The sequence below is a fragment of the Lolium rigidum genome, chromosome 3 (genome assembly GCF_022539505.1).
Source record: "Lolium rigidum isolate FL_2022 chromosome 3, APGP_CSIRO_Lrig_0.1, whole genome shotgun sequence".
NCBI classification, from domain to species: domain Eukaryota; kingdom Viridiplantae; phylum Streptophyta; class Magnoliopsida; order Poales; family Poaceae; genus Lolium; species Lolium rigidum.
In genome coordinates, this window is record NC_061510.1 from 126,378,259 (window position 1) to 126,389,351 (window position 11,093).

The window sequence follows — 11,093 nt, forward strand, 5'->3', positions numbered from 1 at the left end:
GGTATAGGATGAGCAAGGGTTTGTTCATGAATATCCTCCACGGCGTTCGAGAGTTCGACACCTACTTCAAGCTGAAGCATGACGTTGTAGGCGTTGCCGGGTTGCCGTCGATTCAGAAGTGCACCACCGTCATGAGGCTGATACATATGACGACTACCTTCGCATGAGTGAGTCTACTTCCAGTGAGTGCATGTACAAGTTTTGCCGAGCTGTAGTGGCAAAGTTTGGCAAATACTACTTGAGAGGTCTGCAAGAATCATGGCACACAAAATGCTGCCAGAGGATTCCCTGGAATGCTTGGAAGCATCGATTGCATGCACTGGTCATGGAAGAACTGCCCGTTTACCTGGCAAGGTATATACAAAGGGCGTCATGGATATTGCAGTGTGGTGCTTGTTGTGGCAGATTATGACATGTGGATTTGGCATTCTTTCTTTGGCATGGTGGGATCACACAATGACATCAACGTGTTGCAGCAGTCTCCGGTGTTCAGCAAACTAGTGGAAGGTCATGCTCCATGCAACTATGAGATCAATGGCCACCAATATACCAAATGCTATTATCTAGCCGATGGTATATATCCAAAATGGGCAACTTTTGTCAAAACAATCTTGGTTCCATCAGTTCAGAAGAATTGCCACTTTGCTTCGCGACGGGAGGCTTATAGGAAGGATGTTGAGCGGGCATTTGGTGTGCTTCAAGCTCAATTTGCAATTGTCCGGTACCCTGCTCTAAGCTGGTCTCACGACCAAACGTGGGAGATGATGCATGCTTGTGTGATCATGCACAACATGATCATCGAGGATGACCGCAAGAATCATGTTAGGAGACATGTTGGTCCCTATGAGTGTCATGAGTTGCCTCGCATATTTTGCTGATTTCCTCACCATGCACGTTAAGATCCGTGACAACAATGTTCACGAGCAACTTCAAAATAATCTCGTTGAGCATATGTGGAAGATCAAAGGATTATCAGCAAATGCTGCAGCGCCTTCATCTAACCTCGTTTATTACATTTATTTAGTTGTTTTATTATTTGTTGCATTTTAATTTGAAAATAATTTTGGCAAACATATTTATTTGTATGCTATATTTAATAAATGGTTGTGTTTTCGAAAATCCTATAAAAAAAATTGGGGACGGCGTTTGGAGGACGTGGCTGGGAGCGACGTCCCGAAACACGGCACGAACAAAACACGTCCTGAAACGCTTGATCTAGCGCCGTTTAGGGGACGCTTTGGGGGTGCGGCTGGAGATACTGTCACATCGGGATTTCGAAGTTACCATCTAGCAATAGACTGCGAAACAAATTTGATGGATTAGAAGGCTTGGGAAGCCAAATACTACCAGGATCGATTGATCTCTACGCACACACAATCACCATAACGATTGCCATCCACATTTCTTGTCTTGGCTGCCCTACGACCAGAAACATTTGCAAGCACCTGCAACATCTCGCTGGTGCACGTTAATCTAACAACAATGCGGTAAGACGGCAAGGGATCTTGCCATCTTCACAACATCTGGGCCATGTTACAGTTCGCTACTCTACCCTACTGTCTTTCACTGATCTTAGTGATTGACTGGCATGAGAGGACTTCTTGGAGCACAACGTGTCCTTTGATCCGAGTATTGCTTGCCCTTGTCCGGTTCGCTCAGCTTGTTCTCTGCTTTGAATTTCGCCACTAGGTCTGGCACCGACGGTCTCAGCTCCTCGATTGATTTGAAGCTGTATGCACCGGTCGGTGGCTCCCGATGATGAACTGGACTATTAACCTGTTATACAAGGAGATTGGAAGTGTTAAGCATGTCCCTGAGGTACATTCGGAGCAAGAATATATGGTTCACTTTAAAATTGCATCATCAACGGTAGTCTTTATACCAATTTACTGCAATGAACTCAACAAAGTTCAACTATCTAGCTAAACTTGACCAACAAATAACCATTTTGTGTATTCAAAGGTTACTTGTTTCTCGATTCTAGTTTAAATTAACGCAATGTGGATAGGAACATAAGAGCTTACCGAGTAATCCTTTTCAATACAGTCACTTGTAATGCTTCTTATAGATTCTGTGCCTTGAGTGTGTTCTTCATTCAGCAATCCCAAATGATTCGAGAGAGAGGTGGTTACAGTTTCCATTGTCTTTCTAGTTTCATGATCCAGTAAGTGGGAATCTGGCAATGGTAATGGACAATGTAAGGAAAGCACAACCTTTGGAGGAAAAAATATGTAATAATCCAAGCAAATCTGGCAATGGTAGTAGATATGTTACTCTTTGAAGCGCCTAAAATATCAGATGTCATGGCATGAAACCCTGCATCGTTCTGTGCAGAAAGAAGCAGAATCTCCTGGATAATACTGTCATTTTCGCTTCTTCTCTCTCTGCATGCAAAAAAATCATAAGAAAAACTGGAAAGACGCTACACTGCAAGGTTTATAACAATGTAGCCCAGAATGGCCACTTTTGTGAAAATGAATACAACTTACCCTATAAAATCATGAGCCTCCAAAACCGAGCTCTTATTTAGATGTTCTAAAGATGACTGTGTATGTGACCAGTAAGAAACAGAATGGTTGCTTCTCTCCAAGCTGCAATCAGCAAAGTTTGTTCAGCATAAACAAATCCTGCATTCCAAAAGACTTGAAGGGAGAATAAGTAATTCATATTGCACATAATTTTAGTTAGGCAAGTGAGATCGGTACCATAGCTGCAAGACATCTCCCATTTGATCTTTGGTGTTGGCATGTGATGACTTAACCTCTTGGAACTGTTTCTCTATCTTTCCAGCACAGGATGTAGCTTCCTTTATGCCATTACCTGAAACGTGTTGTAGGTTGGACATTTCCAATATCATGTGTTTCTGCTCTTCGCTATATTTCTCATTCAGTTGCCCGACATATTCTGAAACCTGCCAAAAGAGAGACCAGTTATTGCCCAAGTCATACAAAGAGGCTTGTCTTTTTTGCAATTAAACAATAGCTAAGCTGACCATTGTCGTTTTTCTGGCTGTCAAGCCAGCTAAAATTCCAGCGATCTTGTTATGAGCAGCTTGCTCTTCTTGAATAGCAAGTTCCTATTTAAAAGAAGGATGTTACCAATGAGTATGTCAGTATATGAACTGTATATGTACCAAAACCGACCAACCTTAAAAACCTTCTCAAATTCAACAAGCTGAGAGGAGCTTCCTCTTTGACTTTGCTCCATAAGTTCCATGATCCTAGATGCCTGTGTGCTGATATCGTTAAAGAAATCAATTGATGTCTTCGACATGGCTTGTGCTGAGGTAAGACTCTTTTGCAACCCCTACCAAAAAAATTTAAGAATGAGTTGCGGCACGTGACATAATGTATGCTACAGAGGCAGATGTTAACAGAAGCGAGGGTCGATTAGACATACTACTTCTTGCTGTTTAGCGGAAAAGGCTAGTAGTTCCTTGAGTTCAGAAATGGATTTTAGAACTTCAGTCTGTACTTGTTCAGCCTCCGAAACCATCACTGCTAGAAACTGTTAATAAATAGGCATTGATTAGATTTTGTAATGTGGCTCATTAATTTTAATCAGATAAATTAAAAGTGATAGTTTTATTCTTACATTGCCAACAGCTATTGCATGTGAAGATATATTCAGCTCCATTTGCTCAGAGTCTGTGATGGATCGCAGCTTCAGAGTTTTGGCAAGCTCGTTCATGCATTGCAAACCAGAGGCATGCATATCTTTTGCATTTGCGATTCTTCTCTCCATATGGTTCGCTAACTGGAAGAAGTGACATAATGCAGTTAAATTAGTGTATGGGGATAATCATGTTGATCTTGAACTGTATATAAATATAAGTAATTTAGTAATAGTACCTCAGATTTAGCTGAAAAGTATGAATTCATTTGTTCATTCATAGACTCCAAAAATTGGCGTTGCTCACAAATAGATCCAACAACTGTGTTATGAAGAAGTCCAAGACTCTGATCCATTTGAGACCGAAAATTGAATAATAACCCTCTATTTTCAGATTCAGTTTTCGATCGCCTTTCTATATGTCAAAACACCAAGGATAGTCAGTGCAAGAAAGCAGCAATCTGGATTAAACTGAGGGTGAAGAACTAGCTTTTTACCTAGTTTATTCTGAAGATCAGCGATATCTCCACATGCACTCTTGAAGGAGCCGCACATACCCTTTGCACGTTCAAGAATTTGGTGCTCTATACAATATCATGAAAAAGTACCAAACATCAGAAGGTGATCCAAGATTTATGCTTCCTACATCTATTAAGCTTTTTAAGCTAGAAATTTGCATATTTACTTAAGGTTTAAAACAATTACCGGCACATAGTAAATTTGAGATTATGTATTCCTTTTCCTTTATAGACATTTCAGCTCTAGAATGAGCTTCCTGAAGATCCAGAAATTCCTCCTTGCCACTTTCAGTCTTCATCTAAATAGTCAGATGTAGAAAATATGAAGATCTAAAAGCCTAACAAATTAGAAGGAGGTTTTCGCATAGTAAAAACAATGCCAGCCAAACTGTGGTACCTTTAACTCTGTATTCTGAATTTCCAAATTCATCCTGCACTCCTGTTCTGCTAGGTACAGTTTTTTGTATTTTTCGAGCTCCTGCCAGACCACCAAAGGTGCAAGTCAGTTCAGTCCTGAACTAGTAAACCAATTAATACATGAAAACTTGAATTAGGTAAAATTATACTTTGTTCTGCTTCTTCAGACTAAACTCCAAACAGTCCACTTTTTCCCTCATTGCCTGCAACACATGTTAAAAATAGTAAGATAACATTCGATATCTTGCACAGAGGTTCTACAAAACTATATTTAATATAATCTGAAGTCTTGTATGTGTTAACAGTATTAGTCATATGTATACTTTTTTTTTGAGGGAAAGTCATATGTATACTTGTACATCTAGAGTTTAGCCCATAACATAGTAAAGCCCATGAGACCCATATAACCTAGCACATATCTCTCTCTAAGTGCCGTAGAGAAAATTGATTGGGTTATTTTGGAAACAGTATATACCTTTTTCTCTGCCTTTTCTAGAACAAACCTTTCACGAGGGATATAAATTCCATTCTTTTCCCTTGCGGCTTTCACATCTGAAAATTTACTTGTGACTTGTGAACCATATAATAATGTTAGGAATAAAATAGAGGATTGAAAAGAACCTTGTTTCATTTTTTCCATTTCTTGATAAAGATCTTTGAGCATAACAGACTTGCAGATTGTTGGGTTTACCTAAAGCATTAGTTAAGTTTGAGACAAGGATATCAACTAAGCCAGAAGACCAGGAATGAATAGAAGTAGGAAACTAGTACCTCTGGTTTGTTTCTTATACTTTTAGCACGATAAGCATAATCAAGTGTAACTAGAGTTTCTTCCAGGCAATGGACAGCTGGAGTTACTGTTGCTATGATGCAAGTTTTGGCTTTTCCACCCAAGGATTCTCTTAGCAGTCTCGTGAGCTTACTGTCCCTGGTAAAGTTCAAAATAAATAACAATGAATAAGTTATGTGCCAGCTTTCTGATGTATTATGAGAAATGCCTGGTACCTGTATGGTACATGAACTGAATGCTCCTCAAGTGCAGTGATGACACGACCCAGTGTCAATAAGCTCTTATTCAGCTCTCCAGCTTCTCTCGCTCTAACCTATCAGCATGCTATAAATCATGACTTCGAAATATATTGGCATGTAAAAAGAACTGACATTATAAGGTAGCGCCATCCTAAGATCAAATGTACTACCTAATAACAATCAGTTAGGACAACATACGACACAATCAAAACTTCCATTGTAACTTTCCAAGAACTAGTGTTTTCTTTTTGCTGCGAAGATAATACTGCAGAGGACAGGATGATTATCTGTAGGACCTGCAATATTCCTAAACTGCATTCGATTTAACTATTTAAATGTGGCAGAAAAATATATAATTTTATGATCTTCCAGCATGTACATTACAAGTTAGACCAATAGAAAATATGGACAGATCGACTAAACCCTAGGAGACCAAAATGATGGAATATGGCAAACAGATACTGCAATAACTTGTCAGCTTGCAAGAGAACCAAGTACCTCTTTTGCACCTGATCGAGCTATACTCTCTGATCCTGCCAAGTCTACAAGGTCCAACCTCCCACACCTCATGAGTTCCTGATTCCCTACTGTTGTTACATTGACATGGATGTATATTGAAAAGACAGAATGTGATCGGCTGCAAGTACATGATGCAAAATGCTCAGTATCCAACACGCCCCTGTTTGGCACCCATAAAAAAGAATTGAAATGGTCATTGACCTGCTTTGCTTATTCAGCGCAGTGCCGGCAGTGCGTCTCCTAGCTGATCCTTGTTCCAAAAGCCTATATATCTGACCGGGACTGTAGACATCAATCTCTTCAAGGCCTCTTATGACCGCCCCGCCCTTGCCATCTTCCATAAGAGATACAGTAGACCTTTTTTGTCTATCTTCAGGGAACCTGCTTTGGTCCTCTGAAGCCAACAGATCTGTTAATTCTTCGTTATAGAGCTCCAGGAAGGTTACCTTCACCCTATAGTCAGTCTTCCGTGCTTCCAATATATCGAAGATATGACGCACTGCTCTTGGCATGACACCAGCAGTAGCTGGCAGCTCACCCACCTAAAAAGCATACGAGGTAAATTATTCAGTTGCCGCATGTAACTTTTTAAGCAACTTTATTTTATCGTACCTGCTGCATTATCTCCCCCTCCATGGTATAAGTTTTTCCGGTTCCAGTTTGCCCAAAGGCAAAGACAGTACAATTATAGCCTTCAAGGACATCGTCGACGATAGGTGCAACAGCATGATCGTATATCGCTCTCTGCTGGGATTTTGGGCCAAACACCTGGCATCAAACAGTAACCATATGTTAATGAAAATTTATGCGAGTCAAGTTTAATCATGAATTTGGCATTTATGCAATGATCATATTACAGATATTCTGATCCTTTAGAATTAACCTCAACCAAATGATCGCAGCTGTTTTGACGGTACAAGCATGCAAAAAAATCGATACATGATAAGCAGAAAGCGCAGAGATCGCTAGTGGCTTTACCTTGTCAAAGGTGAATGTTTTGTCGGCTTGCTTGAATAGGCTGTTCAGAACTGTCACCTCCCTCTTCATGTCGTTGCAAGAGACGGCGCTCTGCACATTCGCTCTCTGCTCCTCCTCGTTTAGTGGCCTAAACCGTGCACCGGTCACAAAAACGCATCAGCATGAAGCATCTCTTAGTCTTTGGGAACGTGAACTAGCACCCACAGCAATTTGCTCTAAGTTTCAGTAGTCAATAATAACAGTTGGCAATCCCAGATAAAAAAAAGCTAGTATTTCCACTGACTGATTAACCTACTATCCACCTTACTCGTACAGTGTACTTGGTAAATCAACGCGTGGCTTACAAACTGGGTGGGGCCAAAGCGTAAGCACCTCACCTGCACCGGAGCACGACCTGCACGTTCTCCTCGCGGTCTCTGTCGCTCCCGCCGTTGACGCCGACGGCGCCTACCCCGCTGCGGCGCACGGAGCTGTGCGAGCCCGCTTCCGCCCACCGCAGCTCCCGGCGCTCGGGGCGTGGCGTGAGGAAGGGGGTCGGCGCCGGGCCCACCCAGGACCTCCGGCTGGGGTTCGGAGTCTGCGCCATGCCGCCGGCGCCACCTAGAACTACCCCGGCGCTCGGATTTGGGGGAATCGCGTGGTTTCTGCAGGATTTGGCTCGGCGATTTGGGAGAATGGCGAGAGGGGCAGAGGGAGAAATTTGAAATGCTGAGTGAACTCGGCGTGGGGCGGTCCTAATGTCCTATAGACCTGGTCGGTGTGTACCGTTTAGACTGCAACTAGAGTTCCTAGTCTTCAGGAGGGTGATCCACTCGCTTCGCATGCGTCTGCCCACGCCCCTGCAAGCCACGATTGTCTCCATCCATGAACTTACAGCATCTCCACTCGTTTGGCCTTCCCATACCGAAATTTGGGGTAAATTTCGTCCGGATTTGACGTAAAATTGGCGTGTGGAGGGAGGATCAGTTTCCCAGCCGCGATCTCAGGCAAAGACGCCGAGCTAATTCCGAAAAACGAAAGCTTGACGAAATACGGCTAAAAACGATTGAATTTATACTAAATTTAATGATATATATATAGAGAGCGAAGTTCATACATAGAGCCTGGCGGTAGAACCGTGTAGTCATTGTCGCCGTCGCCGCCATCATCGTCGGAGCCGTCGTCGTCGAAACGCGACGGCGGCACCGCCGCCTGGCTGCTGGTGCCCTGGCCGGGGTCTCCCCACCGGCCACCGTTGCGCGGCGGGGACGGCGACGGCTTGTACCACTCGTCGTAGGAGGCGGACTCCTCGAGGTCGATGACGGGGACGGGGCACCAGATGGAGGAGGAGTCGCAGGCCAGCGGTAGCGAGCGGCCTGCTCGAGGAGCCGAGCCTGCCGCTCCGCCTCCTCCTTCTCCCACTGCTCCCTCGACCAGGCGCAGGCCTGGTCGAGGGGCATGGCGTTGTCGGCGGGGACGAGGTCCTGGAGGGACCTCGCCATGACGGCCTCGAGGATTGCGGCATCCTCGGCGTCGTTGACCTCCTCCACCTTCACCTTCGCCGGCTTGCGCTTCCGCTCGTCGGAGGTGCCTGGTTCACGCTTGGGGCGAACCAGGCGGAGGTGGCCGCGTGGCGTCGACGTCTCGCGGATGACGATCCCGCCGCCGCTGCGCGCACGGTTGCTCGGCGGGGAAGGCCGCTCCATTTTCACCGGCGCCCATGATGGCGCCGACCTGGAGATCGGCGTCGACCTCGACGCCGAACCGTACGACGACGAGCTGGCAGCCATGCGCCGTGGCTGCCAACTGCTTCCCCAGCGGTGGCTCGCCGATGCCCTCGACAGCGGGGGCATCGTCAGAACGGGATAATTGCCGCCCTCGATGTGTTCGAGGACAGCCTCGAGCGTCCGACCCGGCGCGCTCCACCAACGCCGGCGCCCCACGGCGTTGTTGCGCGGAGGCGGAGGCGGCGGACCGTCGTAGGAGGCGAGCTCCCGCTCCCACCGCCGCAGGAAGAACGAGTTCCACGCCGTGTAGTTGTCGGGGTGGAACTGTGGCTCGGCGCGGTCCTGGTCCGACAAGGTCAGTCGGACCTCCTCGATGGCGACGTCGAGGGCGTGTCCCTGGGGCGGCGGCGGGATTGGCACGCCGTCCGCACTTAGCCGCCACCCGCCGCCGGGAGGCCTCGTGTCCGGCGGGCAGGGGTACCTCGCCTGGTGGAGGAGGTGCCCCTGCCACGCGTGGAGCGACCGGCGAGGAAAGCCGTTGTTGGCCGCGCTGTCTTCCTCGTTGAACGCCATGGATCTCGTCGAGGGGAGAGTGGTGCTACGCGTCGCGGCGAGCGGGGTATTTAGGCGGGGCTGGAGCCGGCGATTTAATGCCGCGTGGAATGCGACGCGTCCGCGGCGAGCTGACCGGCGGCAGCCTTTACTGCGCGCGGAAGACGATGTGTGTGCCGCTGACCGGCCGGTTCCACCTCTGCGGCGAAGCCAAGGCGAAAGTGCGGGAGAGATTTCTCGGCGTTTCGCGCGCTTTTGCTTCGTCCGGAGTCCCCAAGCGTGCCTCGGGGGATCGGGGATGGCGTGGGCTCGCCGGATGGATGAAGGGCCAAATCCGGACGAAATCGAAGAACCGGGGGCGCGACTGGAAGACGAGTGGGGATGCTCTTAAACAGTGTCTCGGCAGTTCAATACAACAACTTGATTCGCCTTCTTGGTATCTGAGCTTAGGCTCAAAACAATGGCTGGAACATCGTCCTTGACGACGGCCCCAAACCCTCCTCTCTCTACTGTCCCTCCTATTAACCCCGTCGATGAATCCCTCCTCACTCCCCTCCTCCACCGCAGCCGCAATACCATGCCACGCGCACCTCCTACCCCAATTTCTGAAGCTTTCCCTGCCGCCCAATCCTCCGACTCCCTTTCCGTTGCCACCACCGCCGGCGCCCTCGCTGGTTATATCCCTATAACCTACCCCTACCTCCCTCCACCACCATCTCACCCTCTCCTTAGCATCCACATCTCCAACTACATCAACTTCAAGGTCACCACCACCGGCACTAACTATAACAAATGGCGCCACACCATCACGTCCCTCCTCACCATGTACAAGGCCATCGACCACATCACCGAAGGAGCAGCTCCCGCGGACCCCGACGACTCTTGGCAAGCCGTCGATCTTCACATCTCCCTATGGTTCCTCTCGACCCTGAGCGATGATCTCCACCGCCTTGTTCAGGGCGCCGACGGTCGCGCGTGCACGACCTGGCTGGGACTCCAACGGCTCTTCCTCGATCAGAGCACCTCGCGCTACATCTACCTCAGCAAAGCCTTCCATAGCTGTCCTCGCGGCGATCTTTCCATCTCTGACTATGCCAGTAACCTGCAGGGCCTCGCTGATGACTTGGCCACGATCAGCAGCCCCGTCTCAGATCACGATCTGACGGGCGCCTTCATCGACGGCCTCGGGAAGCGCTTCAAGATGCAAGGGGAGATCCTCAAGAACGCCGATCCGCTCCCTTCCTTCGCCATCGCCTGCGCACGTCTGCAGCACGCCAAGCTCTCCGACGACATCGACCACAAATAGGACGCTCCTCAGATCATGGTGGCCCACGGTGGCGGCGGGCAGGCCAATGCCAGATCCAGCCAGCCCGCCTCTGGTGGTGGACAACCCCGTCCGTTTGGCGTCAGCCCAAACTACAAGGGCAAGAACCCCATCCCCGGGTTCGTTCACCAATTATTTAATACATTGCGATTTATGGACTTCCCCCATTATTAGTTTCTCTGGCTACAAATACTACCTCGTAATTTTAGATGATTTCTCACATTTCTCTTGGGTTTTTTCCATTACGAAACAAATCTGACACATGCACCACGTTACAACGATTTTTCGCGTTCATTCAAACCCAATTTAACACCACTATTCGTTGTATGCAAAGTGATAATGGTGGCGAATTTCTCACTCATGAACTTCGCCATTTCTTCTCTACTCACGGCATCACACTTCGCCTGTCCTGTCCCTACACCTCACCTCAAAATGGCC

The 11,093-nt window shown here is 47.3% G+C and overlaps 1 protein-coding gene across 1 annotated transcript; it reads right to left on the reverse strand.

Moving 5' to 3' along the window:
- Positions 1 to 1,299: 1,299 nt before the first annotated feature.
- Positions 1,300 to 8,758, reverse strand: LOC124695489 (kinesin-like protein KIN-5B). Its single transcript, XM_047228329.1, has 26 exons — positions 8,623 to 8,758; positions 8,170 to 8,428; positions 7,948 to 8,073; positions 7,451 to 7,717; positions 7,074 to 7,200; positions 6,708 to 6,863; positions 6,297 to 6,637; positions 6,075 to 6,213; positions 5,553 to 5,650; positions 5,319 to 5,475; positions 5,169 to 5,238; positions 5,023 to 5,099; positions 4,697 to 4,750; positions 4,528 to 4,608; positions 4,318 to 4,429; positions 4,110 to 4,196; positions 3,852 to 4,027; positions 3,595 to 3,756; positions 3,400 to 3,507; positions 3,148 to 3,306; positions 2,993 to 3,076; positions 2,706 to 2,911; positions 2,490 to 2,591; positions 2,275 to 2,384; positions 2,025 to 2,176; positions 1,300 to 1,776 (listed from the first exon to the last, which is right to left on the reverse strand). Exons 1-26 carry the CDS (start codon positions 8,756 to 8,758, stop codon positions 1,573 to 1,575), a joined length of 3,750 nt encoding a protein of 1,249 aa, XP_047084285.1. The 3' UTR covers positions 1,300 to 1,572.
- Positions 8,759 to 11,093: the final 2,335 nt, after the last annotated feature.